The sequence below is a fragment of the Akebia trifoliata genome, chromosome 6 (assembly GCF_017979445.1).
Source record: "Akebia trifoliata isolate Shusen 1 chromosome 6, ASM1797944v1, whole genome shotgun sequence".
Taxonomy (NCBI): Eukaryota; Viridiplantae; Streptophyta; class Magnoliopsida; order Ranunculales; family Lardizabalaceae; genus Akebia; species Akebia trifoliata.
The window spans coordinates 18,665,752-18,691,747 of NC_141380.1; the positions used below are offsets into that span (position 1 = coordinate 18,665,752).

Genomic DNA, 25,996 nt, shown 5'->3' on the forward strand with positions numbered 1-25,996 from the left:
GAAGCCTTGAAAGGGGGGGGGGGTGTCTTCGGATGAAGCAGCGATAGTTCAGGTGATGAACATCGGAGTTTCCTTCGAAGTTCAAGACAAGTTTAAGGCGTATTTTCCAATAAGTAATTTTGCAAGCTCCAAAGGTTGCTTTGGCCATGTATGTTTTCTGAATCTGATGCTCGATGCTAGAAAAAAGGTGGACTTCCAAATTTAAACCCTTTAATTTTAGATAATTTTTTGGTGTGTCCTTGGTCCTTCGATTGCCTTTGTTCCTTTGTTGGGTTTTCTCCGAAATTTGTAGGGCTCATATTGAGCTGCTTTCAAGTCTTTGCAGGGCAAGGAGTTCAGGATGCTCTTTTGGAAGGAAGACAAGGTTAATAGGACTAGTGTGTTCGAAGTTAATTAGATTGGGTCGGCAAACATTCAGATTGTGTCCCAGTTAGGACATCTAGCACTCTCCCTTCATTGACTGCTTCAAAGGTTTCAGCAAGGTAGATAGGATTTAGTTAGAGTCTGGAGAGGTTACATTGTCTACTTCAGTGTAGAAAAAAGGTAAAGGGGGGGGGGTGATCCAAGGAAGTGGAAAACTTGGAAAAAGATGTGATCAAGTTTTGGTTGAAATCTGGAGGGAGTAGAAGAAAGGTCCCTAGTCACTTAGTCGTTGATGATAGTTAAGATTTTGACATGGAATGTCAGGGGGTTGGGCAATAGCCACAAGAGGACCTTGGTGAAGCAAATAGTTTGATTCCATAACCTTCATATTGTTATTCTTCAAGAGTCTAAGTTGGAAGGAGTCGGCCTTTCTATTATTGTCAAGGTTTTGGGGGGGGGGGGGGGAGTGCAGTGAGATGGTTGTTCCTTTCGACGATTGGCTTTGTGGGAGGCATCATTGTTATGTGGGATTCTAGATTTGTGGATGTTAAGGACTATTTGGTAGGGACCTTTTCGGTGTCTATCTTGTGCAGTGGGATTGGATCGGTGGAGTCTTGGGTTTTGAGTGGAGTTTATGGCTCGATCAAATCGTGGGAATGCAATTAATTTTGGGAGGAGCTGAATAATGTGGCTAGCTATTGGGATAGACCTTGCTGTGTTTGAGGTGATTTTAATACCATTCGCTTTGCTAGTGAGAAGAGAAGAGGTCGTAGTTGTATTTTTAGCATGAGGAAATTTGATTTGTTTGTTAAAAGGGACGAGTTGGTTGATTTACCTCTAGGTGGGGTTCGTTTTACTTGGTCCAATAATTAGGAGATCCTGACTTTATCTAGACTGGACAAGTTTTTGGTGAGTACCAGCTAGGAGGATCTCTTGGGTTCTATCATTCAATCTACTATACCTAGACTTGTGTTGGATCATTCCCCAATCCTTTTGGAGTCTGGGATCGATTTGAGACGACAAACCCCCTTTCGGTTTGAGAATATGTGGTTGAAGCACGATGGTTTTGTGGATTTGGTTAATGGGTGGTGGAATAGTTTCAAAGAGACTGGGACGATTTTCGGGATAAAATTGAAGGAGTTGAAGGAAAAATTGAAAGTTTGGAACTTGGAGTGTTTTGGAAGGTTGGAGACCAGAAAGAAAGCGTTGTTGGCAGATATGGAGGCTTTGGATAAAGAAGAAGAGGAAGGTGGTTTCTTGGATGAGAGGAAAAGAATGCCACATCTTAATCTGAAGACTGAATTCCAAAAGGTGTCTGTTTTGAAAAAAATCAGTTAGAAGCAAAAATCCGAAGTGAGATGGTTAAAAGAAGGGGACAATATCACGAAGTTCTTTCATCGTGTGGCAAATTCAAATAATAGAGAAGGATAGGGTGCTTGAGGATGAAGTTAGCATAAGGGCCACATCTTAATTTGAAGACTGAATTCCAAAAGGTACCTGCTTTGGAAGAAATCAGTTGAAAGCAAAAATCCAAAGTGAGATGGGTAAAAGAAGGGGACAATATCACAAAGTTCTTTTATCATGTGACAAATTCAAATAATAGAGAAGGATAGGGTGCTTGAGGATGAAGTTAGCATAAGGGCCTCGATTGTTGATTTTTATCAGAAACTTTACTCGGAAGACTTTATTGAGAGACTTTTCCTGAATGACCCAGCTTTTGACTCAATAGCAGTTATTGACAAAGTTTGGCTAGAAAGGCCTTTCACAGAAGAGGAGGTGCACAGAGCTATAGTCAGCATGTGTAGTGATAAGGCGCTAGGCCATGACGGATTCATTATGAGGTTCTATAAGTTGTGTTGGGAGGTGGTCAAAGGGGATCTAATGTCGTTTATGAGAGACTTTTATGATGAGTGTTTCCTTGATCATGGGTCTAATTCTACGTTCATAACTCTTATCGAGCTGAAGAGTTGAGGGATTTTAGACCCATTATTTTGGTGACTTTTGCTTACAAGATTTTAGCCACGGTTCTTGCTTTGAGGTTAAAAGCAGTGATTCTGAAGGTTATTTGCAAGGAGCAAGGGGCTTTTATCAAAGGAAGGCAAATCCTTGATGGAGTTTTGGTGGCTAACGAGTGTATTGATTCTACAAAGAAGTGAGGGAAAACGGGTTTGGTTTGCGAGGTGGATATCGAGAAGGCTTACTATCATATCAATGGGAATTTTTTGTGGCATCTTTTGCAAATGATAGGCTTTGGGGAAAAATGGATTCTTTGGATGAGAAAATGTGTGTCCTTAGCTTCTTTTTCGATTTTTGTTAGTGGTAGCTTTGTTGGTTTCTTAGTAGTTTGTGAGGTTTAAGGCAAGGTGATCCTCTCTCCCCCTTCCTGTTCAATATTGTGGTCGAAGCCTTGGGAAGGATATGTATTCGCGCCTTCTCTATTGGTGCCTTGTCCGGGTTTGGAGTGGCACAATTGGGGCCAAGAGTTATGCATCTACAGTTTGCTGACGACACTTTGGTCTTTCTTGAGGTTTCTCTCAGTGAGGTTTGTTTTCTTAGAGGCATCTTATGCTAGTTCGAGGCTATTTCTAGGCTTCCAATCAATTTGAAAAAGAACAAGATCTTCGCTATTGGTGGTGTTTCTGATGTTGCGGCTTGGGCGAATTATTTGGGTCGCAAAGTTGGGGCTTTGCCATTTTCATACTTCGGGCTCCCCTTGGGGGCGGCTTATAAGTCCATTTTAGTTTGGGAGTCTGTTGTTGAGAGAGTTAGGAGAAGGCTTAGTTCTTGGAAAGCTAAGTATTTATCAAAGGGCGGTTAATTGACTTTGATTAAGAGCACCTTGTTTAGTATTCTGGTGCATTTTTTATCCTTGTTCTCTCTTCCAAGTAGGATTGAATCCCAATGGGAAAAACTGATGAGAGATTTCCTTTGGAATGATAGAAGTGGGAATCATAAGCTTCACTTGGTGAATTGGACGTTTGTTTGCCGTCCTGGAAAACGTGGAGGTCTTGGTATTAGAGATTTAGATCAGTCAACAAAGTGTTGTTGGGGAAGTGGTTGTGGAGGTTTGGTATCGAGAAGGAGGAACTTTGGAGGAAGATTGTGGCGGCTAAGTTTGGGGAAGATCCTGTAAAAGATAGTCCCATATCGCCTGGGTATCATGTCCCTGCTGTATATAAACCTGGGGCAATCCTCACCTTACAAGCCAGTTTTGTGAGGATGAGTTAGGCCCCGTGGGCTTCTACATGGTATCAAAGTGGGTAACCGTAGGGATGTAGGAGACACGTTACACGTGAGGGGGAGTGTAAGAGATAATCCCACATCGCTTGGGTACTATGACCATGGGCCCTATATAAACCTGGGGCAATCCTCACCTTACAAGCCAGTTTTGTGAGGATGAGTTAGGCCCCGTGAGCTTCTACATGGTATCAGAGTGGGTAACCGCAAGGATGTAGGAGACATGTTACACGTGAGGGAGTGTAAGAGATAGTCCCACATTGCTTGGGTACTATGACCCTGGGCTCTATATGAACCTGGGGCAATCCTCACCTTACAAGCCGGTTTTGTGAGGATGAGTTAGGCCTCGTGGGCTTCTACAGATCCACTTGGTTGGGAATGTCAACCGAGCAGATTACCGTTTGGGTGCGGAGTGTGGAGAAGCATTTCCTTTTTGGTTATGACTTTGGGGGAGCACATTAGATTTGAAGTGGGTAGGGGGGATCGTACCCAATTTTGGGAGGATAAATGGTGCACTGATATCCCTTTACAGTTTCTGTTTCCCGAGTTGTATTCGATTTCATTAAGGAAAAGAATGCATGCCTTTACCTTTTTGAGTCCTAATAAGAGGGGAGAGTCTTGGGATTTGGGTTTCAAAAGAAGATTGAATGATCGGGAGATTGGGGATGCTATCTCTATCTCAGAATTATTAGCTTCTTCGAGCCCTTCGATGGACAGAGAGGATCGCCGAATTTGGAAAGGTAATGGGGATGTTCTTTTCAAAGTTAGTTCCTTTTATTTGTTTCTCAAAGACAACATTGAGGTTTGCTTTCCATCTTCCTTGATTTGGGCTTCCAAGGCCCCTCCTAAAGTGTTTTTTTCATGTGGTTGGCGGCTTTGAATAAGTTGCCAACAATAAACTCTCTTAGACGTAAGGGCTTTGTCTTAATTGATTATTGTTGCTTGTGTAAGTCTAGTGGTGAGTCGGTGGACCATATTTTGATTCATTGTAAGGTGGCTTATAGCATTTGGTCTTTTTTTCTCTCTTTGTTTGTGGTTTCTTGGTGTTTTCCTAGTTCTGCGGTTCCTCTCCTTTTTAGCTGGAAGATACGCTTCGTTTCTAGCAGGTGGAAGATTCTTTGGAAGCTTACTCTATGTGCAATCTGTTGGGGTTTGTGGATAGAGAGGAACTTACGCACCTTCGAGGGGAAAGAGAACTCCTTGCTGGAGATTTTATTTAGTGTTTTTGGCTTGTTGTTCTTTTGGAGTTCAGAGGTTTCTTTTTTGAAGATTTTTTGTTTAGATGGGAAAATGTAATTTGGGAGTGATCTTTTTGTTTTTCCTTTCTTCCTCCCCTTTGTTTCTTTGTTTTCTTTGAGGACTTCTTGTCTTCTTTATTTATAAATTTTGCTTATCAAAAATAAAATAAATTGAAGCCCTAAAACAACTCAAAAATAAAAAATAACTAATCTAAAATGATCCCGAACAATAAATCTTGACCCAATTATGTGTGAAAACCTAAATAATTATAAATTTTTCATCGAAACCCTTGATCGTTGACTTGATTTGTGTTCCACATAACTAAGTAGATATACTAATAATCCTGATCCAAGAGCATTGGATAGATAATTAGTTTGGATATGCCAGTTAGCTTAGCTTAAAGCCTTTGGGTGATGATAGCGGAGCTTTGGGTTCAAAGCTTGCCAGCACCGAGTTATTGAACTCATTCAAAACAAGCTTACCAATCAAAAAAATAAAAGTAAAATATACCTTAGACTTGTGTTACGAGACGTTTGTGTTTGATTCACTCATCCTCCCCAATTCATCAAAATTAGATTGAATTACAAGGAATATTTACAAATTTTGATGTTTTTCAATCAATTAGATTTCTCTCTCATTGTGAGAGAACTCTTTTTCTAGTCCATTTTCTTCTTCTCCAATTTCTTATTCAAGAAAGTAATTTTCAAACCCTTCTTTTAAAGCTCTCTTCTCTATCTAAAGAGTAAATGTTTTAGAAATTATAATTGCCTTCTTTAAAAAAATATAGATTGTATTAGGTTTTTTTTTTTTAACGAGAATTTGATGAATAAAGAATGAGTTTCTTTTATGGGGTGAAGTGAATTGTCCATCATTCTTGGTGTGATTTCAAGAATCCCTTGGTATAATTTCAAGCTTCTATCCTTCTATCCCTTATCGTTTTCTTCTAATCTTTATTTATTTATTTTATATATGTTTTCTCATTATTGTTTATTGATTATTGATACTTGAAACCTACAAACCTCAACCTTTAATCCTTTGACCTTTTCTTTAACTCTTATTCAATCCCAATCAAAATATCGTAATTTACAAAACTTTGCATTTTATATCTTAATAGCGAATTGGGATTTTGGAAATCCTTGTTCGCTGAAATCTTTAATCCAATTCCAATTCCCAATTCAGATCCCCTAACCACCCATTTTTCCTCTTCTTCCCTCACCTTCCTGCATCAGATTTCGTATCTTAGAGCTAAACCTCGAATAGATAGGGATGGTATTGGAAGTCAAAACCAAATTTGTTTTACCTTTCGTGAAGTCATTCAAGGTGTTGTGCTGTGATGAATATTAAGAAACTTGATTTCCACAAGTTTTTCTGTGAAGATCTTGCAGAATGTTAAAGATGAGACCTATTGTAGATATCGTGATAAAGGATTCGTTGTTCAGTTCCATCAAGGAAGGTTTATCCATGGTGCAAGGTGGTTTCTCTAAAAGATTTTCATATTGTGTTGGCTTGAGATTTGATCTCACATGTACAAACTATGTTTAATGGGGGCAAAATAATTTACGTGTTACTTTAGGTAGATAATATCTACCCAAGGTATATCTATGAAAATCAACTCTTGTGGTGCTATCGATCCAAGATTAGGTTGAAGAAAAGACAAATCAAACATCAACTTTAGAAGATGGTGTGCTTATAGCTCTAGAATCAACGTAAGAATAAGATCATGAAGTGGAAAATACATCAAAAGAGCTTAAGGAAGATCTTTTGGAGACATCTATAGTCTTTATTCATGATGTAATTGTTCCATCACTACCTCAAACCGACTTAATCATCTCAAACGAGTACAATGAAGACTTTGCCAAGATAGAAGACCGTAATTTGAAGTTAATGGTTCAACATAACATCAAGACACAAAGAGGACGAATCTTCGCCAAAAAGGATGAACCACAAATTGTCATGATCATTCTCAAGCACTTAAAAATTCGATGAGTTTTTTCCAACCTGAGGAGAATAATGCAGTACACAAATCAAGTCAACGGTTATGATGAAGAATTTGTAATTATTTAGGTTTTTACTTAATTGGGTTTAGATTTATCGTTTTATCGTTCTAGATTATTTTAGATTAGTTATTTTTTTAAGTTTTGAGTTGTAGGACTTTATTTTTATGTTTTATTGGTCCATGGTCTTTTAGTATAATATATAGGGGTAGTTTGCAAACTTTAAAATGTCTTTTATTTAAGTTTATGAAGTTTGAAAAATTCGGAGAGAGAAAGTTACGAAAATTAGATTATTTATTTAGTATTTTAGTTTGATTATGATTCTAAGATTTATTTTCTTTATATTACAATTATTGTATTAGGATTTTTAAAAAATGAAGAATTTGATGAATAAATAATGAGCTTTTTTTCATGCTTTCATGTAGTGAATTGAGTTCTCCACTATTGTTGTGATTCCAAGAAGCCCTTGGTGTGATTCCAAGGTTTTATCCTTTTATTTCTACTCCTTCTCTTTTTCTTCTAATCTTTATTTTTCTTTTTATTATTTTCTCATTCTTGTTTCTTGAAACCAAAAAATCTCGACCCTTAACCCTTTCCCCTTTCCTTTAACCCTTATCCAAAGCCAACCAAAATATCATAATTTTCAAAACTTTGCATTTTATATCTCAATAGCAACTTAGGATTTTGGAAACCCTTTCCGTATTGACACCCAAATCCTTAACCCAATTCTAAATCCCAAACCAAGTTCCTTAACCCCTACATTTTATCTTCTTCCCTCATCGTCCTACATCAAACATTCACCCCCATTGCTTCCATACCCTTTCCAGCCTGCTAAACTGTTGCCAATAAACCCTAAACCAACATTCCAGCCATTGTGCACTGCTCTCCAACCTACTAAGTCATGACCTGCACCTCTTAAAAAACACCAAACCCTAACTAGGGTCCTTTTAAACAAACTGAAAATTTACTGAATACTCCTATTTAGCCCTAACAGTTGGTTCTAATTGTTCTTTTCACAATCCTTGAAGGATTAAGAGACAAACTTCAATTAGAATTGAACCCTAAGCTAGTGGGCGTCTAATCTTCCATTGGAAGCCCTCCTCTTCACATTCGAGTGATCCGATTTTGTAAGACTGTAATAACTTCGAACTTTAGCTTAATTATTCATTTGACTTTCTTTGAGTTGTGCATGAATACAGTTCAATTTATTATTTTTTATTATGTGTATTGATAGCTTAGCTACTTGGGTTTTCAAAAGATGCATAGCAGGCAAAGTGTACATATGTTAAGCTACCATAGAAGTAATAAACTCCTAAAGAGGTTAGAGCAAGGCCTAATTGAAAATGAATCGAATTATTGTCATAAAGACCCTTATGTCCATGCCCCAATCAACCCCCTGTAGGAATATGTTCTTCTAAAAGACGTTTCATGCTGTGCCAAATCTTGAAGTTACTTGTGTACATGTTACCAGCTATCAGGAAAAGATGCAGTAGTAAATGATGATTAACAATAATGGTCAGCCATAAACCTTGAGTTTGTGGATGGAATCCCCCGAGAAGGGTTAGAATGACAGTTCCCGTGCCTTGGGAGCTACCAAATAAATGACTATCGGAATCAGGGTTTTTGATTCAGGGGAAAATTTTACATTGATCTGGGAATATGAATAATACAAAGAAGATATATTGTTTTAAGAAATAATTTCATAAAATAGTGCTTCCATTTACTTATTAATCGGTCACTTTTTCTTTTTAATATCTGCCAAATATTTGTATTTTTTCACGATTCTAAAAGCTTCAAACAATTGATCCTAGTGAGAAACTTTGTTGTTTGCTACCTCAGTTAGAAATGATTACTTCGAGTTGGGGGTCTAGGGGGCGGTGCGAATTTAATTTGAGTATTTTAGGCATCTCTCTATTCAATATTTGCAATTGTTGTGCTTAGATACTGAATCTCTTTTAACGTTTCAAATGAGAAAAGAGACCTCAAATAGTGTTCTGATTGTTGTTGTGCGTCAATCGGAAATAGTGGTCAGATCGCTGTTGGGCTTCAACCAAAAATAGTGGTCGGATTGCTATTGCGCTTCAAATGAAGAATACCATTTGGAATGCAAGATTCTACTTCATGTGTTCAAAGTGCTAAATTCCATTTCATTGCCTTGGGAGTGCAAAAATAACTAAAAAAATTCTATTCTATCCTCTTCAATAACAGTGTCTTAATAGCGTTCCAGATAGCTATTTTTCCAATATATTTTTATCAAATTAGTGTTTGGAACATGAATCACCGAAGGGTTTTGGAATGCAAAATAGATAATGCATTTCGAACCAAAAAACTTTTGTAGTAAAAAAAAAGCTTTGCGTTTGGAATGCAAACCACCAAAAATGTAGATGTGGATAGAAAATATGGATCTAAAAGTTTCAAATCGGAGAAAATGTAGATCTCATGAGAAACATAGTAGAATGGTTTGTAAGGGTACTACATTATCCATCCCTATGATAGTAGTACACATATATCGATGGAAGGATGGGTTATTTACTCTTAATGCTTTTTTATAGCTGGATGTCCAATGGAGTGTTGTAATATGGAGAACTCCTGATAGCTATTTGAGTATGGAAGTGGGGCATTTTCCTATGAGAATTCAGGTTGATTTTTCTTGAGCGCTCGTGAAAATCTGGGAATGCTCACGGTCGAAAAAAGCACAATTGAAGAATTCTTGATGATTAGGTGGAGTTGTGTGTGTTAGGTCATTGGCTTGATTTATATTATAAAATAACTTCAAGATATCAAATCACTAGAAACTAGTACACTAAGCCAAGATTCAGTTCCAAAAGATTTTTGTCCATCCACTACTTTTCTATGGTACTCCGGATTTGTTTTAATTTATATTTTATTTATGTGGGGGATTGTTATATGATATAAATATTTAATCCAATTTTACTGTGATTTTTGGGCTTATTTGGACCTAATTTTCATGGCTCCTAGGGCTCACATTTAGATTCTTATTGGTTGGTCTGACTAAGGTGGATTGTGAACTTGATAACCATGATCCCACTTGGATTCATATCATATTTTGGGAAAGAGATATTTAAGGCCAAAATAGCATACTTTCACTGTTTTGGTAGTGTGTATTTGGAAAATATGATCCTGAAACCTCCTATTGAGTTTCTTTCTTTTAGTGAGTATTATTTGAAGTTCATTTTTTAGTCTCACATGGATTAAATATGAGAGTGGGGACCTCTTTATAAGTGCTCTTGAGCTCTACCATTGTTAAAAGTAAAACAAGAGTACCTCTAGAATGCCATACTTGTACGCACGCCATACCAAGTTGAGTCAAGTCGGGCATGGTCTGTAGATCCAATTGAGCCCTTCAAACCTAGGGCTTTGGATGGTCCTATCTTTTTTGTTAGAAATTGGTTGATATTAATATATTTATTAGTTTAAAATTAATATATCTTAATTTTCCATTCTAGCCACGATGTGGTCCTTTTCAGTGTTAGAATCAACAAGTAACTGTGTGCTCAATGTTTCACACTAGGAGTTCACATTGAGAGAGTCTCTACGAGATTTGGTTGCCACATTGAGAGTTGTTGAGGAGAAAAACTCTTTTTACTCTTTACCTTTTAACCGGGGTTCTGTGTGAAGTGCACAACAAAGATTTATTTGCATCCTGTTTATACTTCACATCTCATTACTTTCTGAATCTTTGAGTACATCTGAGAGTTCTGTTGAATCTCAGTTATCGTGTTGGTGAAACAGATTTAACACATTGAACCCTGGTAGAGAAATGGCATACTCTTGAGCATAGTTATGCAATTTGTATGTATGGTACCAAACTGCAAACCGGTTTGAACTGAAGCAGTTCACGGTACGGTTCGCTGTGGGTTGGTGCAATTTAGCAAACCAAAGCGATTTTCATTTTACTTTATAATTCTTACATCCCCAACATGCTCCTAATATTTGAGAGATCACCCTAGATATTCAAACTGATAATATGCTCCTTTGACCTTGGTCTTTATTAATGGACTAACAAAAAAAATGACCAAATACCCTCATTTTCAACATATAAATAAAAAAAAGGTTGTTTTTTTCTTCCCAAAATATGTTATCTTCTATCTGTATTTTATCCTACTCCTCACTTCAACCTTTAAAAGCCCTCATCTCTGTCTACCCTTACAAACTGGGTTCATTTTCGAGTGGCGAACTTGAATTCAAACCAAGCGAATAAACGAAGCAGGTAACATAGCGCTTGACAACACTGGAGTAGTGCAGTGTTTCCTTTATCTGCATCTGCTCTCTTATCTTCAAATCAGAATTTTGTGGCCTAAGGACCTAAATCTCCTTCATACCGTGCTTATTGGGGGTTAGAACAACAAAAGTGCTATTTGACTAATAATCTAGTAGAGCTTCCTCTTGAAATTCTGTAAGAACCTATTAGATTTCTTTTTATTTATTTATAAGCAATAACTTACTAAATCATATTTTATAAGTTCCCAATGACGCTTCAAATCATATTTGGTAACATTCCGACATGCTTTGCTTTTTTCTTACCTCTAATAACATCCCAAAATAACTTCATCTATTTTGAATGGCCTATTTTACTGGACCCTTGATGTAGGGTAGAACACACAATCCTAGAGTCTGTTAAAAAATCTGGTTCTAGAGTGAAATCCCAAGAACTAGGAGTAATGAAGAATATCTATGTCAATCAAAACAAACTAGAAACTTCAATTTAGATATGAGATTGATGGAAATCAATCGCAAACACCAAAATTAAGAACCAATATCGAGCTCTTATGCTAAAAAAAATAAAGAAAGGGAAAAAAAGTCTCTTCTTTTATTAATTAATCTTTAAAAGAACTTGTTTCACTGAATTTGTTTATTGGAGCTCCCTATATAGATAACTCCATAACAACTTAGAAAGCTTCTAAAATACTAAAAAGTAACTACTTTATTTATTACCTTCTAATTCTATTAGAACTCAATTTGGACATCTAAAAGGATTTCTAATCATAACTTAGAGAATAAAAATGAATTTAAAACATGAAACAAATTAGAAATTAACTAGGAAAAGATACTTTCTAAAATTGAAATAGTAACTAACTAGGACTACTTAAGCAACTTAAAAAATAGAAACTCAATAAAAGAAAGAGTCCTAAAAGAAGTTGGGCTAAGTCTTGTGGATTGGTCAAATATTGGATCGAGTTGACTCGGTCAAACTGAGTTGATTCGGTTTTGACTGATTTGACTCGGTCAATGTTGCTGATTTCTTTCTTCTACGCATCGTACCTCGATCATAGGTATTGAGATAAATGTCGGCAAATCTATCTACATCAACCCTGCCTTTACTTACTAATTTGCTCAAAATCCAAGTTATCCAAGGAAGTTCTTGTTCTTTCTTGCTCAGATTATGGGGTTTCATAATACTTCGTTAATCCTCCCTTTAATTTTCTATTTCTTTTCAAGCCAATTCCCATAAATTTTGATCTTGGATATGGAGTTGCACTTTTTATAAGCATTTATGACTTGATGGAAAAATCTGGTATTGTTTTCTCCTTTTCTTGGCCATCTCACCTTCATTTTTTTGTTTTTAGCTATTTTTCGAAGAAAGATTAGACTTGTACTTCTCCCTATCCAATAAATCAATATTGCCAAACTCTACTGTTTTTGACCAATCATTCAAAATTTCGCCATCTTCCATAATTTAAATCTTTCCTTAAGCCTTGGCAACTCTTTCAAAAACAAACTGCCATTGTTCCTCCAAAAGAAAGAGAATTGCCACTCCCCCACTTATTTTTTTTACAAATTTCGTATGCCTTACTACACACATGGTTGAAAATCTTGTTTTGATTCGGTGTTTCAATTTTTTTCAAAAATCGAAACATTGCGAACCTTTTAAAGAAAGTCTTTCATATAAGAATGGTCAAGGGGCATATCATCAGTTAGAACACATAGGGTTTCTCAAATATTTATGAAAATATGAGTTTTTTAATCTAAATAACCTTAGTCTTCTAGAAGACTAAAGTCAAGGTCATGAAATCGTGAAAATTGTTGTAATCCCTACGTTTTTCAGAGGAGAGGAAAAAAAAACTGAAGAAGAAGAAGTTACCACAATCAATGAATCTGGTGATGTAATTCCGACGACCTCACCCAGGTACCTCTCCTTCTGTCTCTTTCTCCCCTCTCTATTCCTTCGTTATTCTTCTTTTCTCCCCACTTTCATTCTTTTTTTGATTTTCCATGAAAACCATTGAAACTTTGCATTTTTTTTTGGTTTCAAGCATGTTTCGTCTCGGGATTTAGAAAAAAATGCAACGTTTCATATGAAATAGTACAAAACAAAATGAGATTTTGAACCATGCCCACACATTTTCAAAGTGGAGAAAAGGAATGGGACAATTGAGACATCACTTGGCACAAGCCTTGTGACAATTATTTGGCTATTCGATGAGAAGTATTCCTCCCACAAACCTAAGGTGTTGAATCTATTCAATCTGCTTAGCTTTGAGCTATCTCGATCATTTGACCATGTAAACCAGCCACATTCAAATTGAAGGTCATGAGCCAATTTATGATGAAGAAATTCTCAAAGAGTAAGGATCTAGTCAGGTGTCTCATTCCTTACCAAGGTCAGGTGGCACCCCATTTATGCTACATGGCATTTTTGGTGACTCAATGACCGTATGGATATGTGGTCCATCCCTTGGTGAATCTACACACAAAAGATCAGTTTGATTGGTGATGTGCATCCATTGATTATAGGATTGTCTTAAGAATAATTTCTAATTGTTGGATTAAATTATTTTTCAAGAGATTAGATCTAGTGGATACAAGTTATCAAACACTATGATTTTTGGTACGTTGGTTGACCAAGGGATGGACCACCTATCCATATGATCAATGGGTCCCCAAAAATTCCATGTGGCATAAAATGGGGTGCCACCTGACCTTGGTTAGGAATGGGACGCCTGACAGGATCCCTACTCATCCTCAAAATGGTTCATAATTCGTCAATCATTTCTCACATTTTTTCTTAAGGAAAACTTAATAACATCTCTAGGCACCAAGGGGCATTCAAATAAGTAGGTTGTGTTACCCATTTTTTCCTAAAATTAAGATTATAGTCTCGTATTGGTTGGTCCAAAAACTCCTGAGAATTCTCAAGGAAACTCCTTTGATAGAGCTTACATGACGTACATAGTGGAAAAAACCTCTATCACAATATCCTCCACTACCACACTCCACCAATGGACATACCTTTTTAGTATTTTTATCTAAAAAACTTTTATTATTTAGAAAAACTTCTATTAGTCAAGAAAGATATGACGACTCCATGATTTAAGCTTTGCATGCATCACACGTGAATTTCCCCAAGTTTGTCATAACAATGGTCATTGCCTACCACTAGGGATCTATACTTATTTGATTAAAGGAGTTCCACTCACAACTTTATGAATTCACTCATGACATAAGCTTTGTTAGATCTGCAGTATGGTTGCCAATGCTAACCATAGTGTCAAAGTCGAGGTTTGGGAGTAATGCTGAGGGAAAAAATTGAAAAAAGGGGGCAAAAGTTGGCAAAATCGGGAAGATAAAAAATCAAAATGTCCATTATTAAAAATGAAAAATATAAAAAATGTTCATTTCATATATAAAACATACTATTGACAAAATCATAAAGCCATAATATTATTCAACTTCAAACTTCAAAATCTAAAAATTCATCAAAGGTGAAATCCCAAGAATTAAGAGTAATGAAGAATCTCTATGTCTAACAAAATAGACTAGAAACTTCAATATAGGTTTGAGATTGATGGAAATCAATCGCAAATACTAAAATTAAGAACCAATATCAGGTTCAAAATAAAAAAAACAAAGAAAGGGAAAAAATCTCTTATTTTTCTTTTATTAATCAATCTTAAAAAAAAACTAACTCCGAATTTGTTTATTGAAGCTTCTTATATAGATAACTCCTTCATAACAGCTTAGAAATTTTTTAAAACACTAAAAAGTAATTTCTTTATCTATCTATAACATATCACTAACCTTCTAGTTCTATTAGAACTCAATTTGGACATCTTAAAAGACTAATAATTATAACCTAAAGAATAAAAACAAATTTTAAACATAAAACAAATTAGAAACTAGCTAGGAAAAAAAACTTTCTAAAATTAAAATAGAAACTAACTACTACTACTTAAGCAACTTAAAAAATATAAACTCAATAAAAGAAAGAGTCCTAAGAGAAGTTGGAATAGGTCTTGAGGATCGGTCAAAGATTGGATCGAGTTGACTCAGTCAAATAGATTTGACTCAGTTAATGTTGCTGATTTATTTCTTCGACGTTTCTTAACTCAATCATAGACAGTGATATAAGTGTCGGCAAGCCTATCTACATCTCAAATCATGAACTCTCATACCATCAAGGTTATCAAAAGGGCTAGGCACGCCTAGGCGATGAGGGAGCTGCCGTCTAGGCACACCTTTTGTTCATTAGGCCTTTTTTTTTTTTAAAATTTTTGAATATGTACATGCCTCATTATTTTTTTTTTTTAAAGTTTAGTATAGTTTTATATGATGTTATTGAAAGAAAATATCTTTTTAACGCCTTTATTTTGTAAAGCATTTTTAATTGCTAGGGTAGGCGAGATGATAAGGCCCACAATGCTACGTCTAGTGCCTTTTTCACCTCTTATAAAATCATGATCCTCATCTGCATTCTCTTCATCATCCGTTTGTCCCCACCCCACCCGCACACATTAAAAAATGGTGATTTTTTTCACTTTGTGAACCACCAATTCGAAAATATAATTCAAAAACCAAAATTTAAAACTAGATTATGAGTTTAAAATAATTTGTAATATTGCCTTTGCTTGGTACACCTGGAATTCGCAGTAATAAATCTTTCGCGGGTGATTAGGTTTTAGCTGATGCTTGATTTCTGCTCTGTAGATGATCACAAACTTTTACAGGTGCTTGGCTGCCCATCATTGCCTTTCAAGTTTGTGGATCCTCTGAAGAAACTGCTACCAAATTCTATGCAGACTTTCTTCCTCGCAAACCATCACGAATTTTTGTGATTTTGCTGTTACTTGTGAGCGTACCAAGCAGGGTCAAATTTGTGACAATTTGCACAAACACAATTATGGGTATCAAATTTTGACTTGGGTACAATGTATAAGATTTGGCAAACCCGGAAAATAGGATTGGATTTGACACTATTTTAAATCCTTTAGAAGAACTTAATTATTTTATATGATGATATGGATACAGACCGATTATGTGATGGGATGGCTTGTGGTATATCATAGACATAAGACAATAATTTTCCATATTTATCATACTTTTTCTACAAGAAAATTTTCAATAGGAAAGCATAAAATTAATGATTTAATATATGCTTAATCATTATCTTGCAATAGAGGAAGAAAATAAATGTAAGCGATGCACAAGAGTCAATGGAATGTGAGAACCCAAAGATTGTTCGGTCAGGGTACTTCAACCTTTTAGAAGAGACTAGGCAATGCAGGTGACAATACAAGGGACTGCACGTAAAAGGTAGAGGTTTCAACATACTGGCAGAGATAGATATATATCATGATGGACTACTTAAGACTTGGAAAGGCATTTATTTATAGATTATTACTTTTTTATTCTTTCCTTTATATCTTGGATCATTTTTGCAACTATTCAATCCATGTTTTTTTTCCAAATACCTTGAAAAATTCGTTTCCCATTTGTTCATTTAAAAATTATTAGAAATCTGGAATATATTCATTATTGTAAGCTATTGGAAAAGAGTAGATAGTAGTAGTCTAATTCTGTTATTTTTATGTTATTTCTGTGTAAGGACATTTATGTCCATTCACCTATGTAAGGGCATATATGTCCATTCACCTTTTTTATTATTATATATATCTGTCAAGCTCTTAATTAGAGATTTGACAATTTTACAATTCTTCTTGGTATCAGAGCCTTTAGGATTTAACGCCTAACTCTCTTGGTTCTCCTTTTCTTTTTTTCTCTTCTCTATTTTATAGGAAAAATCTACTAATCTAAAGCAGCCTCATTAAGGAATCACCCTTTTGGGTTTTTTTTTTCCTGTATCGTTAGGGTTTGATCACAAGCTGCGATAATTATCTGCGCTGTGTTCTATGCCCTAGTAAGCCCTATTTTCTTTATCGTTAGCCTTTGGTTGGACTGTTAGGTCCCTATTTCTGCCTGCGATATCAATAGAACCCACTGTGTGTAGGGAATTCAACCCGAAATTCCCAACCTGTGAGAAACAAGAAATAGAGAAAAAACACACGTCGAAAAAGAAAAACAATCACACGCACAAGACAGTATTTACGTGGTTCGGCAATTTGCCTACGTCCACGGAGTTGTAGAGATTTCACTATTTCGAGAAGAATTACAAAAGTGCGGCTCCAGTCTCAAAGACGACAACCAAAACCTTAAAAAACCCTAATCACCAAAAATGGCTTCTATATATCGCGCACAAGATACACAATGGGTTACAAAACGGGCCCCAAAAATTTTTCCCGGGGGCGTTGCCCCCTGGACCCCCAGAAAGCTTATCCATGAGCGCTCCAGCTTGGGCCTATCAGCCCAAGCTTCCACTCCATGGATTAAGCCTCAGAAAATATCCCATCAAAATACCACGCAAACATTATTTGGGTCGGGTCAGGTCGTCAACCGGATCAAAATATAACTAGGCTCCACAAAGCCCAACACTGTGGTGGAGTTTAGAGGCCTACAACAGCAACTGTATTACTGTTTTTGATCTATGACATCAACATAATCAACTGAGGGCTATTTAGAAGCCTTCGACAGCAGTTTAGAAGCTTACAACACCGACTGGACTACTGTTTGTGCTGTTTAGAAACCTGCGACAGACCTTGGAACAGAAACCATAGGCCTATCTGTGATCTGCGACGACAACAGCAACTATCTGGGTGCTATTTAGTAACTTTCGACAGCAGAGAGACCTATTTGGGAGGCCTATGATATCATCTAGGGTGCCTTAGAGACCCACGACAGTGAATAAAGGGCTGTCTGTGATCTCTAACTAAAACAACAACTATTTGGTTGTTGTTTAGCGACTTACGGCAAGCAGGGAAATATTTTTGGGAGGCCCACGACAGTACCTAGGGTGCCTTAATGACCTTCGACAGTAAGGAAACCTCTTTAGGAGGCCTACAACACTAGTGACAACAACTATAGTGCTGTGTGGGTTCAATGACAGCAGTAATGACAGCAACTATAGTGCTGTGTGGGATCAACGACAACGTCTTCCTATTTTTTGATTCTCGATAGTTTTTTGTTTTTTCGACGAGATCTCTCTTCAATTCACAAGTATCGTCGCTTCTTGTTTAGCGTAAGCCATGACACCTACTCATGAGATAAAAGACTCCCACACTGCTCTTGGGGGAAATTCTTCAGCACAACAGATTACTACTTCTTTGTTAGATAGTCGTAAATTTCAGTCCTGGTCTCGGTCTGTGTAACTTTATTTAGGGAGTAGAGGTAAATCCGGTTGTTTATTGGGCACCATCCCTAAGCCACCCCCCACTGATCCCAAATTTGAACAATGGGAAATCGATAACTGTACCATTCTCAGATGGTTATTTAACTCTATGGAGCAGTGCATCTATACCATGTTCATGTACCATGAAACTGTCTCTTTTTTGTGGTCAGCCCTCACTTAGACATATGCGCATGCTTTAAATGACTCGAGGATTTATGAGCTGTATCAAGATATTACTCAAGCTACCCAAGGCTCTCAGAGTGTAGCAGATTACTTTGGTTTCCTTCAATCCCGTTGGGAGGAGCTCTTGCACTATGAGTCTATGACTGAGTTGTCTGAAGAAGTTGCTGGGTATGTGGTTAAGCGGATTGGTAGACATCAGACATACCAGTTCCTCATGGGTCTACGTCCTGAGTTTGAAGTATTTCGGACACAGATACTTAACACCACTCCTTTACCATCTTTATTTGAGACATTTGCAACCATTGATAGTGATGAGCGTCGTCGCCGTGTAGTTTCTTCTCAAACTCAGGTCTCGGGAATTATCTCAGCTCCCGCCACAGATCAAATGGCTCTAGCAGCCAACTCAGGGTTCTCCGACTCTCGTACTCAAGAACATGGCAGTAGAGCCCGTGGAGGCCGTGGACGTGGTAAAAGGAGTGGCCTTACTTGCAGTCATTGTGAGAAGGTAGGACATGAGAAGACCCGTTGCTTTCAGCTTTATCCCCACTTTTTGAGATCTTCTGTTGGACAGTCTTCTGTGGTGCAACCTTTTCCTCGTGCTGCTACTATTGAATCTGCATCAGTTTCTCAAGCGACTCCTGGTACCATTGATTTGCATCTTCTCCAGACTCAGATTACAACCATTGTACGAGATCAGATCTAGGCTCACATTCCATCATCCTTGACTGTTGTGTCAGTTATTACATCTCAAGGTACATCCTCTGCCCTTCATGCTACTCAGTCTGGCTCTGCTCCTCTGACATGGGCAATTGATTCTGGCGCCTCTGATCACATGACTGGTAAGTCTAGCCATTTTACATCCTTTATTTTTCCTACTACTCATAGGGAGGTTTGTCTTGCTGATGGGTCTCTTACACCTATCCACAACAAGGGTACTATCTCATTATCCCCCAATTTTTCCCTTGACTCTGTACTTCATGTCCCTCAGTTATCTCTTAATCTTTTATCTGTGAGTAGCATTACTAAATCTTTAAATTGTTCTGTAACCTTTTTTCCTACTCACTGTATTTTTCAAGACTTGGTTTCGAGGAGGATTTTTGGCAAAGGGTATGAGAAGGATGGGTTGTATATGTTTGCACCTCAATCGATTGCGGCTCCAGCTTATGTGCTTCCATCTTTTGAGAGTCACACTTTTTCATCTCAGTTTTTAGATCTATGGCATGCTCGCTTTAGGACATGCCAATTTTTAGCATTTATGTTCTTTATTTCCTGCTTTAAAAACTTCTTGTAGTGGGCACAAATTTCAGTGCTCTGTGTGTGAACTCTCTAAACACACTCATACCACGTATATTCCTCGTCTGCATCAGTTTAATGCAATGTTTGATTTAATTCATTCTGATGTTTGGGGGCCTTCCCTTATTACTGCATTTAATGGTCATAGATACTATGTTACATTTATAAATGATTATTCTCGTTGCACTTGGGTTTATTTAATGCATTCTTGTTCTGAGGTGCATCTCATTTTTGTTAATTTTCTTAAAATGATTCAAACTCAGTACAACATTATTGTTAAATCTCTCAGGTCAGATAATGGGGGGGAATATATTTCGGATGGAATTCGTTCCCATCTTCATGAGAATGATATGCTCCATCAGTTGACATGTCCATACACTCTTGAGTAAAATGGGGTGGCGGAACGTAAGAATCGCCATCTCATGAATACAGTCAGGTGTCTTCTTCGAGGCATGCATGTTCCTAAGGCATATTGGAATATGGCAGTTCTAATTGCGGCTTTTCTTATTAACCGTGTTCCGAGTCGCACCTTAGGGGGACAAGTACCTCATTATGTCCTTCAATCCAACCGTACTCTCTTCCCCATTATTCCTAGAGTCTTTGGGTGCACATGCTTTGTTCAAGATAGGACTCCCACTCGTACTAAATTAGATGATAAAGCCATTCGGTGCGTCTTCTTGGCTTATTCAACTATGTCCAAGGGGTATCGGTGTTATGATCCGGTTTCTCACCGTGTCATACATTCTCTTGATGTTACATTCTTTGAAAATATTCCATATTTTCGTACTACTACTTTGCAGGAATCTTTTTCTTCATAGGACCCATCATCTATAGTGCTACCCTCTCCAATCTTTCCTTCACCCCCGTCAGAGTTTCAGGTCTACACTCGTCGCCCTCGTCCATCTCTACCCTTCCCAACCTCCTCCTTGGACTCAGGTATATCATTTCCTACTCTTACACTTATACCTGCTCCTATTCCTTTTGTTTCTTACTCTCATTTGCCTATTGCTTTTCGCAAAGGTAAGCGAGGGTGTGTTACTGATCATCCCATTGCCCAGTTTGTTTCCTATCAGGGTCTTTCTCCTTCTTATCAGGCCTACCTTGCTCTCATTGATTCTATTCGAGTTCCTCGATCTGTATTAGAGGCTTTGCAAGATCCTCAGTGGACTAGAGTTATGACTGTTGAGATGGATGCTTTGCAAAAAAATAATACCTGGGAACTTGTTACCTTTCCATCTGGGGAGCGGACCGATGGTTGTAAATGGGTATTTACGGTGAAATACCTCGCAGATGGCACTATTTACCGGTATAAGGCACGACTTGTTGCAAAGGGATTTACGCAGACTCCAGGGAAGGACTTTGGTACCACCTTTGCTCATGTCGCCAAACTTTCCATTGTTCGTCTTCTTATCTCTTTAGCTGCTTGTCATTCATGGCCCCTTCATCAACTCGATGTGAAGAACGCATTTTTAAATGGGGTTATATATATGGACCCTCCTCTTGGGTTTCGTCTTCAAGGGGAGTATTGTGGGAAGGTATGCCGCCTTCTCAAATCTCTGTATGGTCTGAAACAGTCCCCGCGAGATTGGTTTCAGTGTTTTTTAGAAGTTATTCTGTTTATGGAGTTTACTAGATGCCACTCAGATCATATTTGCTTTGTTCATTGAGAATTGGATGGTCGATGTGCCATTGTTCTAGTGTATGTAGATGATATTATCCTGACAAGAGATGATGCACAGTGGATTGACAGGGTGAAGATAATATTGGGTCGTGCCTTTGAGGTTAAGGACTTGGGTCCTCTCAAGTACTTCTTGGGGATAGAAGTAACTCGCTCTCGACATGGTATTTCGCTATCTCAGCGCAAATACAAATTAGACCTTCTTTAGGATACTTGTATGCTTGGTTGTCGTCCTACCTCTTCTCTTATGGATCAGAATCATCGACTTCATATCGAATCTAGTGATCTATTATCTGATCATGCTTCTTATCAGAGATTTGTAGGTCGTCTGATTTATTTGACTAATACTAGACCGGATTTGACCTTTGCGGTTAGTGTAGTCTGTCAATTTATGCATGCTCCGCGTACATCTCATCTTGAGGCAGTTCTTCGTATTCTTCGCTTCTTGAAGTCACGTCCTGGTTTTGGGCTTTTCTACTCCTCTACTGCTCAACCACATTTGTCATGTTTCACTGATGCTGACTATGCGGGTTCTCTTACTGATAGGAGATCTACTTATGGTTTCTGTACATTCCATGGAGGTAACCTTATCTCATGGAAAAGTAAGAAACAGAGTGTGGTTTCTCGTTCTTCTACTGAAGCTGAGTATCGTGCTATGGCTCTTAAGACATGTGAGCTTCTCTGGTTTCGATCTTTACTAACAGAATTGAGATTTCCTCCTTCTGGTTCTTCCTCGTTATTTTGCGACAACAAGTCTGCTATTATGCTTGCCTCTGACTCAGTTCTTCATAAACGAACTAAGCATATAGAAGTTGATATTCACTTTCTCAGGGAGAAAGTTCGATCTGGTGTCCTTCAGATAGTCTTTGTATCTTTTTCAAATTAGCTCGCCAACATGTTTACAAAGTCTGTTGGTCCTTCTATCTCTAACTCTCATCTTATCAAGCTGGGGTTAGTTGATATATTTGTTCCAACTTGAGGGGGAGTATTGGAAAAGAGTAGATAGTAGTAGTTTAATTATGTTATTTCTGTGTAAGGATATTTATGTCCATTCACCTATGTAAGGGCATATATGTCTATTCACCTTTTTTATTATTATATATATCTGCCAAGCTCTTAATTAGAGACTTGACAATTCTACAATTCTTCTTAAGGAAGGTAAGTTATGGGAGTTCTTTACAGAATTTATCTCTATACCATTGTTTTAGCTCGAGTCGGCTAGTACATTTGTCTCTCTTAGAATGTTAAAAAAAAGTTTAATGTCAAAATTTTGACCAATTATCTTATATGATCAATTTATTTCCTAATATTGGTATTGTGGGTTGAGAAAGTAGATGGTCTCGTTAAAGTGCCTAAAGTACTTGAACATCCTGTCACTTGCTGATGACTTTCCATGTAGGAGGTTGCTTGTATCAAGTCTTTTAGCAATTTGTTTTTCAAAGTTTATAGAATTCTGTTCTTATACAATTCTGTGGCATTAGATCATGTATTTGGATGCCATAAGGTGATGTGGCCAGAAAACTTTCCTTTACTTAGTAGGGAAAGTGTTTTTATTATCATGAGCCTAAAGTCTTACTAGGGGTTGTTTTGCCCTCTTGAATCACCATATTAGGAATCAAACACTATAGGCCTCTAGATTTCAATGAAAAACTCAGTTTAAAAAAATACAAATATAAATAAATAATTAACATAGTAAGGAAAGTGTTTTTTCTTCCTCAAACTAAAAGCTTAACCATTAATTATTTGAAAAATATCTTAAAACACCTTTTATATTTCATAAAATTTGAAAAATGTATAATGAGAAAGTTCTACGAAATTCTAGCAAAAAAATGGGTAATTTAACAAACCCTTAAATTATTGTTAATATTTAAGATAACTCCTATGTTACATGATTTAAAATGACATGTCAATTACAAAATAACTCAACGTGTCAAAACAAGTTAAGCGGGTTGACTTCCTTAACCCAGACTCGACCAATTTAATAATTGTGTTAGATGGGTTGATACTATTATGATCCAAACCCACTAATTTTGTGTCGTGTTACGATTGCCACCCCTATGAAAAAACATTGAAAAGCGAAATATAGAATGTTTTGGTGATTTCTCTGGGAGAGAGAGAGTTACACTGGTTTGTATCAACCCAATGTTTTCAAACTGATTACATGCCCTTTGATCACAGCCTTTTGTAAAAGATTTCTTTTAGAACCTAACATAAATGTATTGAAAGTATCAAATGTTTCGGTATTGTTTCGGATTTGGAAAAATTGGAACGTAGGATGGAAATGTGATTTTAAACCATGGTCGGTACAACTGATCCATTGGTAATTGATTGAAAGCTCCAGACCAACGATGGCAACAACAGCAGAAGCAATAGATGTACCTGAAAAAACTCTAACCACACATCATAAAGTGTTAATGAGTATGAAGGCAGAACAGATGTATGATGACTACTTGAAACTAAGAAACGTGGTCGAACTGCTTGAAATATAAAGACGACTTCCAATGGGATATAATATGCATGATGATTGTTGTCTTTACCTTTTAGATCACCTATGCATTATAGTTTTGTAATTATCCTGCTTTATCTATTTGCATATATGCATAGTTAAGCATCTTTGACCATCTTGTTTGACCCTATTTTGCTAAAATGGTGATAATTACAGCCATTGGAATGGATTCTAGCGATTCACAGGCAGAAGTAGACAACAAAAGGAAAGGAAGACAAATTAGGTGGACTTATGGAATGGATGAATGCATGATAGAAATATTTCTTGAACAAGCGAGGTTGGGTCACAAAGGGAAGAAGGGTTTTAAAGATCATGCCTATAAAGCAGTTATCAATGCTTTGGCTGACCGGCTCGATGTTGATGTGTGTCAGAAGCACATAGATCATCGACTTAAAACATTTCGGACCGAATACCGCATGTTTACTACTCTTAGAGAGCATAGTGGATTTGTCTGGGATCCAGCTAAAAATAAGGTTGTTGCCTCAGACAGTTTATGGAACGACTACATAAAGGTATGGTTCAAATTCAATTTATTTGGTCAATTTAGCATAATTAGCTATTAACCATGAATGATAATCTCATTTTCATATGAACTCTATATTGTTCACAGACAAACCCAAAGTTCAAGCCTTATCGTGGAAGGGCATGCAAATGGGATTATGAATCATTGGGTATTATTTTAGGCAAAGATCCCGTGACCGAAACCCTAGCCATTACAGATATTGATTCTAGTGACTTACAGCTAGAAGTAGACCACAAGGGGAAGGGAAGACAGCTGAGGTGGACTCAAGGAATGGATGAATGCATGATAAGAATATTTGTTGAGCAAGCTAGGTTGGGTCTCAAAGGGGAGAAGGGTTTTAAAGATGAAGCCTATAACTCTGTTAGCAAGGCTTTGGCAGACCAACTTGGTGTTGATGTATGCAGGAATCATATAGATAATCGGCTTAAAACGCTTCGAACTGAATACCACATGTTCCGTACTTTAAGGGAGCAAAGTGGATTTTGCTGGGACCCAGTAAAAAATAAGGTCACTGCTCCCGATGCTATATGGAATGACTTCTTGAAGGTATAATTCGTATTCAATGTAATTAATTAAGTGAGCTGCTATTGGCACCCAACTTTTACTTATTGCACCCCAATTTCTCAAATTATTTCACACCCCAATTAAAGATTAAGACACACACTTAAAACATTACAAAGGTTTGGCTCAAATTATAATCTCAACATTACAAAACATTTTAACATCTGCCCAAACAATTTTATTAGTTGTTTACAATTATGATCAGGCTCATAAAATCCTAAACCCAAAAAATAGAAAGAAAAATAAAGAGAGCTTCTATTGGCATCCCAACTTTTACTTACTCTCGACCATTCACTTATTTTCTTTATTTTCAATTGGGGTGTAATAAGTAAAAGTTGGGGTGCCAATAGCAACTCTATTAAGTAAACTTACAATAGATTGATGTAAATATGGATGAGGATCTGTTTGTCTTAAAAACTTCTATATGATTCTCAGGTACACCCAAAGTTCAAGACTTACCGTGGAAGGGCATGCAAATGGGACTATGAATCTTTGGGTGTTATTGTAGGCAATGACTATGCCACTGGAAGCTTTGCGATGTGTTGTTTCGATTCGAGTGAGTCACTTCCGGAAGTAGAGAATAAGGGGAAAGCGAAGCAACTTAGGTGGACTCGAGAAATGGATGAATGCATGATAGAAACATTTGTTGAGCAGGTGAGGTTGGGTCACAAAGGAGACAAAGGTTTTAAAGATCAAGCCTACACTGCTGTTAGTAAGGCTTTGGCAGACCAACTCGATGTTGACGTGTGTAGGAAACATATAGATAATCGGCTTAAAACACTTAGGACTGAATACCACATGTTCAGTACCCTGAGAGGCCATAGTGGTTTTAGTTGGGACTCAGATGAAAATATGGTCACTGCTCCCGATGATACTTGGGACGACTTCATTATGGTAT

General features: G+C 37.2%; 2 protein-coding genes across 7 annotated transcripts in view; both read left to right on the plus strand.

The window, feature by feature from the left end:
• Positions 1-25,996, plus strand: part of LOC147400356 (L10-interacting MYB domain-containing protein-like) — a 40,070-nt gene that overhangs the window by 13,213 nt on the left and 861 nt on the right. For 2 of the 6 annotated variants that reach the window (XM_086446017.1, XM_086446016.1), the window contains 3 exons: positions 24,171-24,526; positions 24,625-25,083; positions 25,534-25,992. In XM_086446017.1, the coding sequence (XP_086302143.1) occupies positions 24,179-24,526; positions 24,625-25,083; positions 25,534-25,992 (1,266 nt within the window). In that variant the 5' untranslated portion in view covers positions 24,171-24,178. Of the gene's footprint in view, positions 1-12,900; positions 12,982-15,799; positions 15,977-16,249; positions 16,386-24,170; positions 24,527-24,624; positions 25,084-25,533; positions 25,993-25,996 lie in introns of those variants that run through there. The other 4 variants (XM_086446015.1, XM_086446021.1, XM_086446018.1 and 1 more) reach the window with 4 other exon arrangements.
• Positions 1,408-3,496, plus strand: LOC147400357 (uncharacterized). Its single transcript, XM_086444572.1, has 5 exons — positions 1,408-1,612; positions 1,967-2,204; positions 2,722-2,905; positions 2,975-3,159; positions 3,253-3,496. The coding sequence occupies exons 1-5, from the start codon at positions 1,408-1,410 to the stop codon at positions 3,494-3,496; spliced, it is 1,056 nt and encodes a 351-aa protein (XP_086300698.1).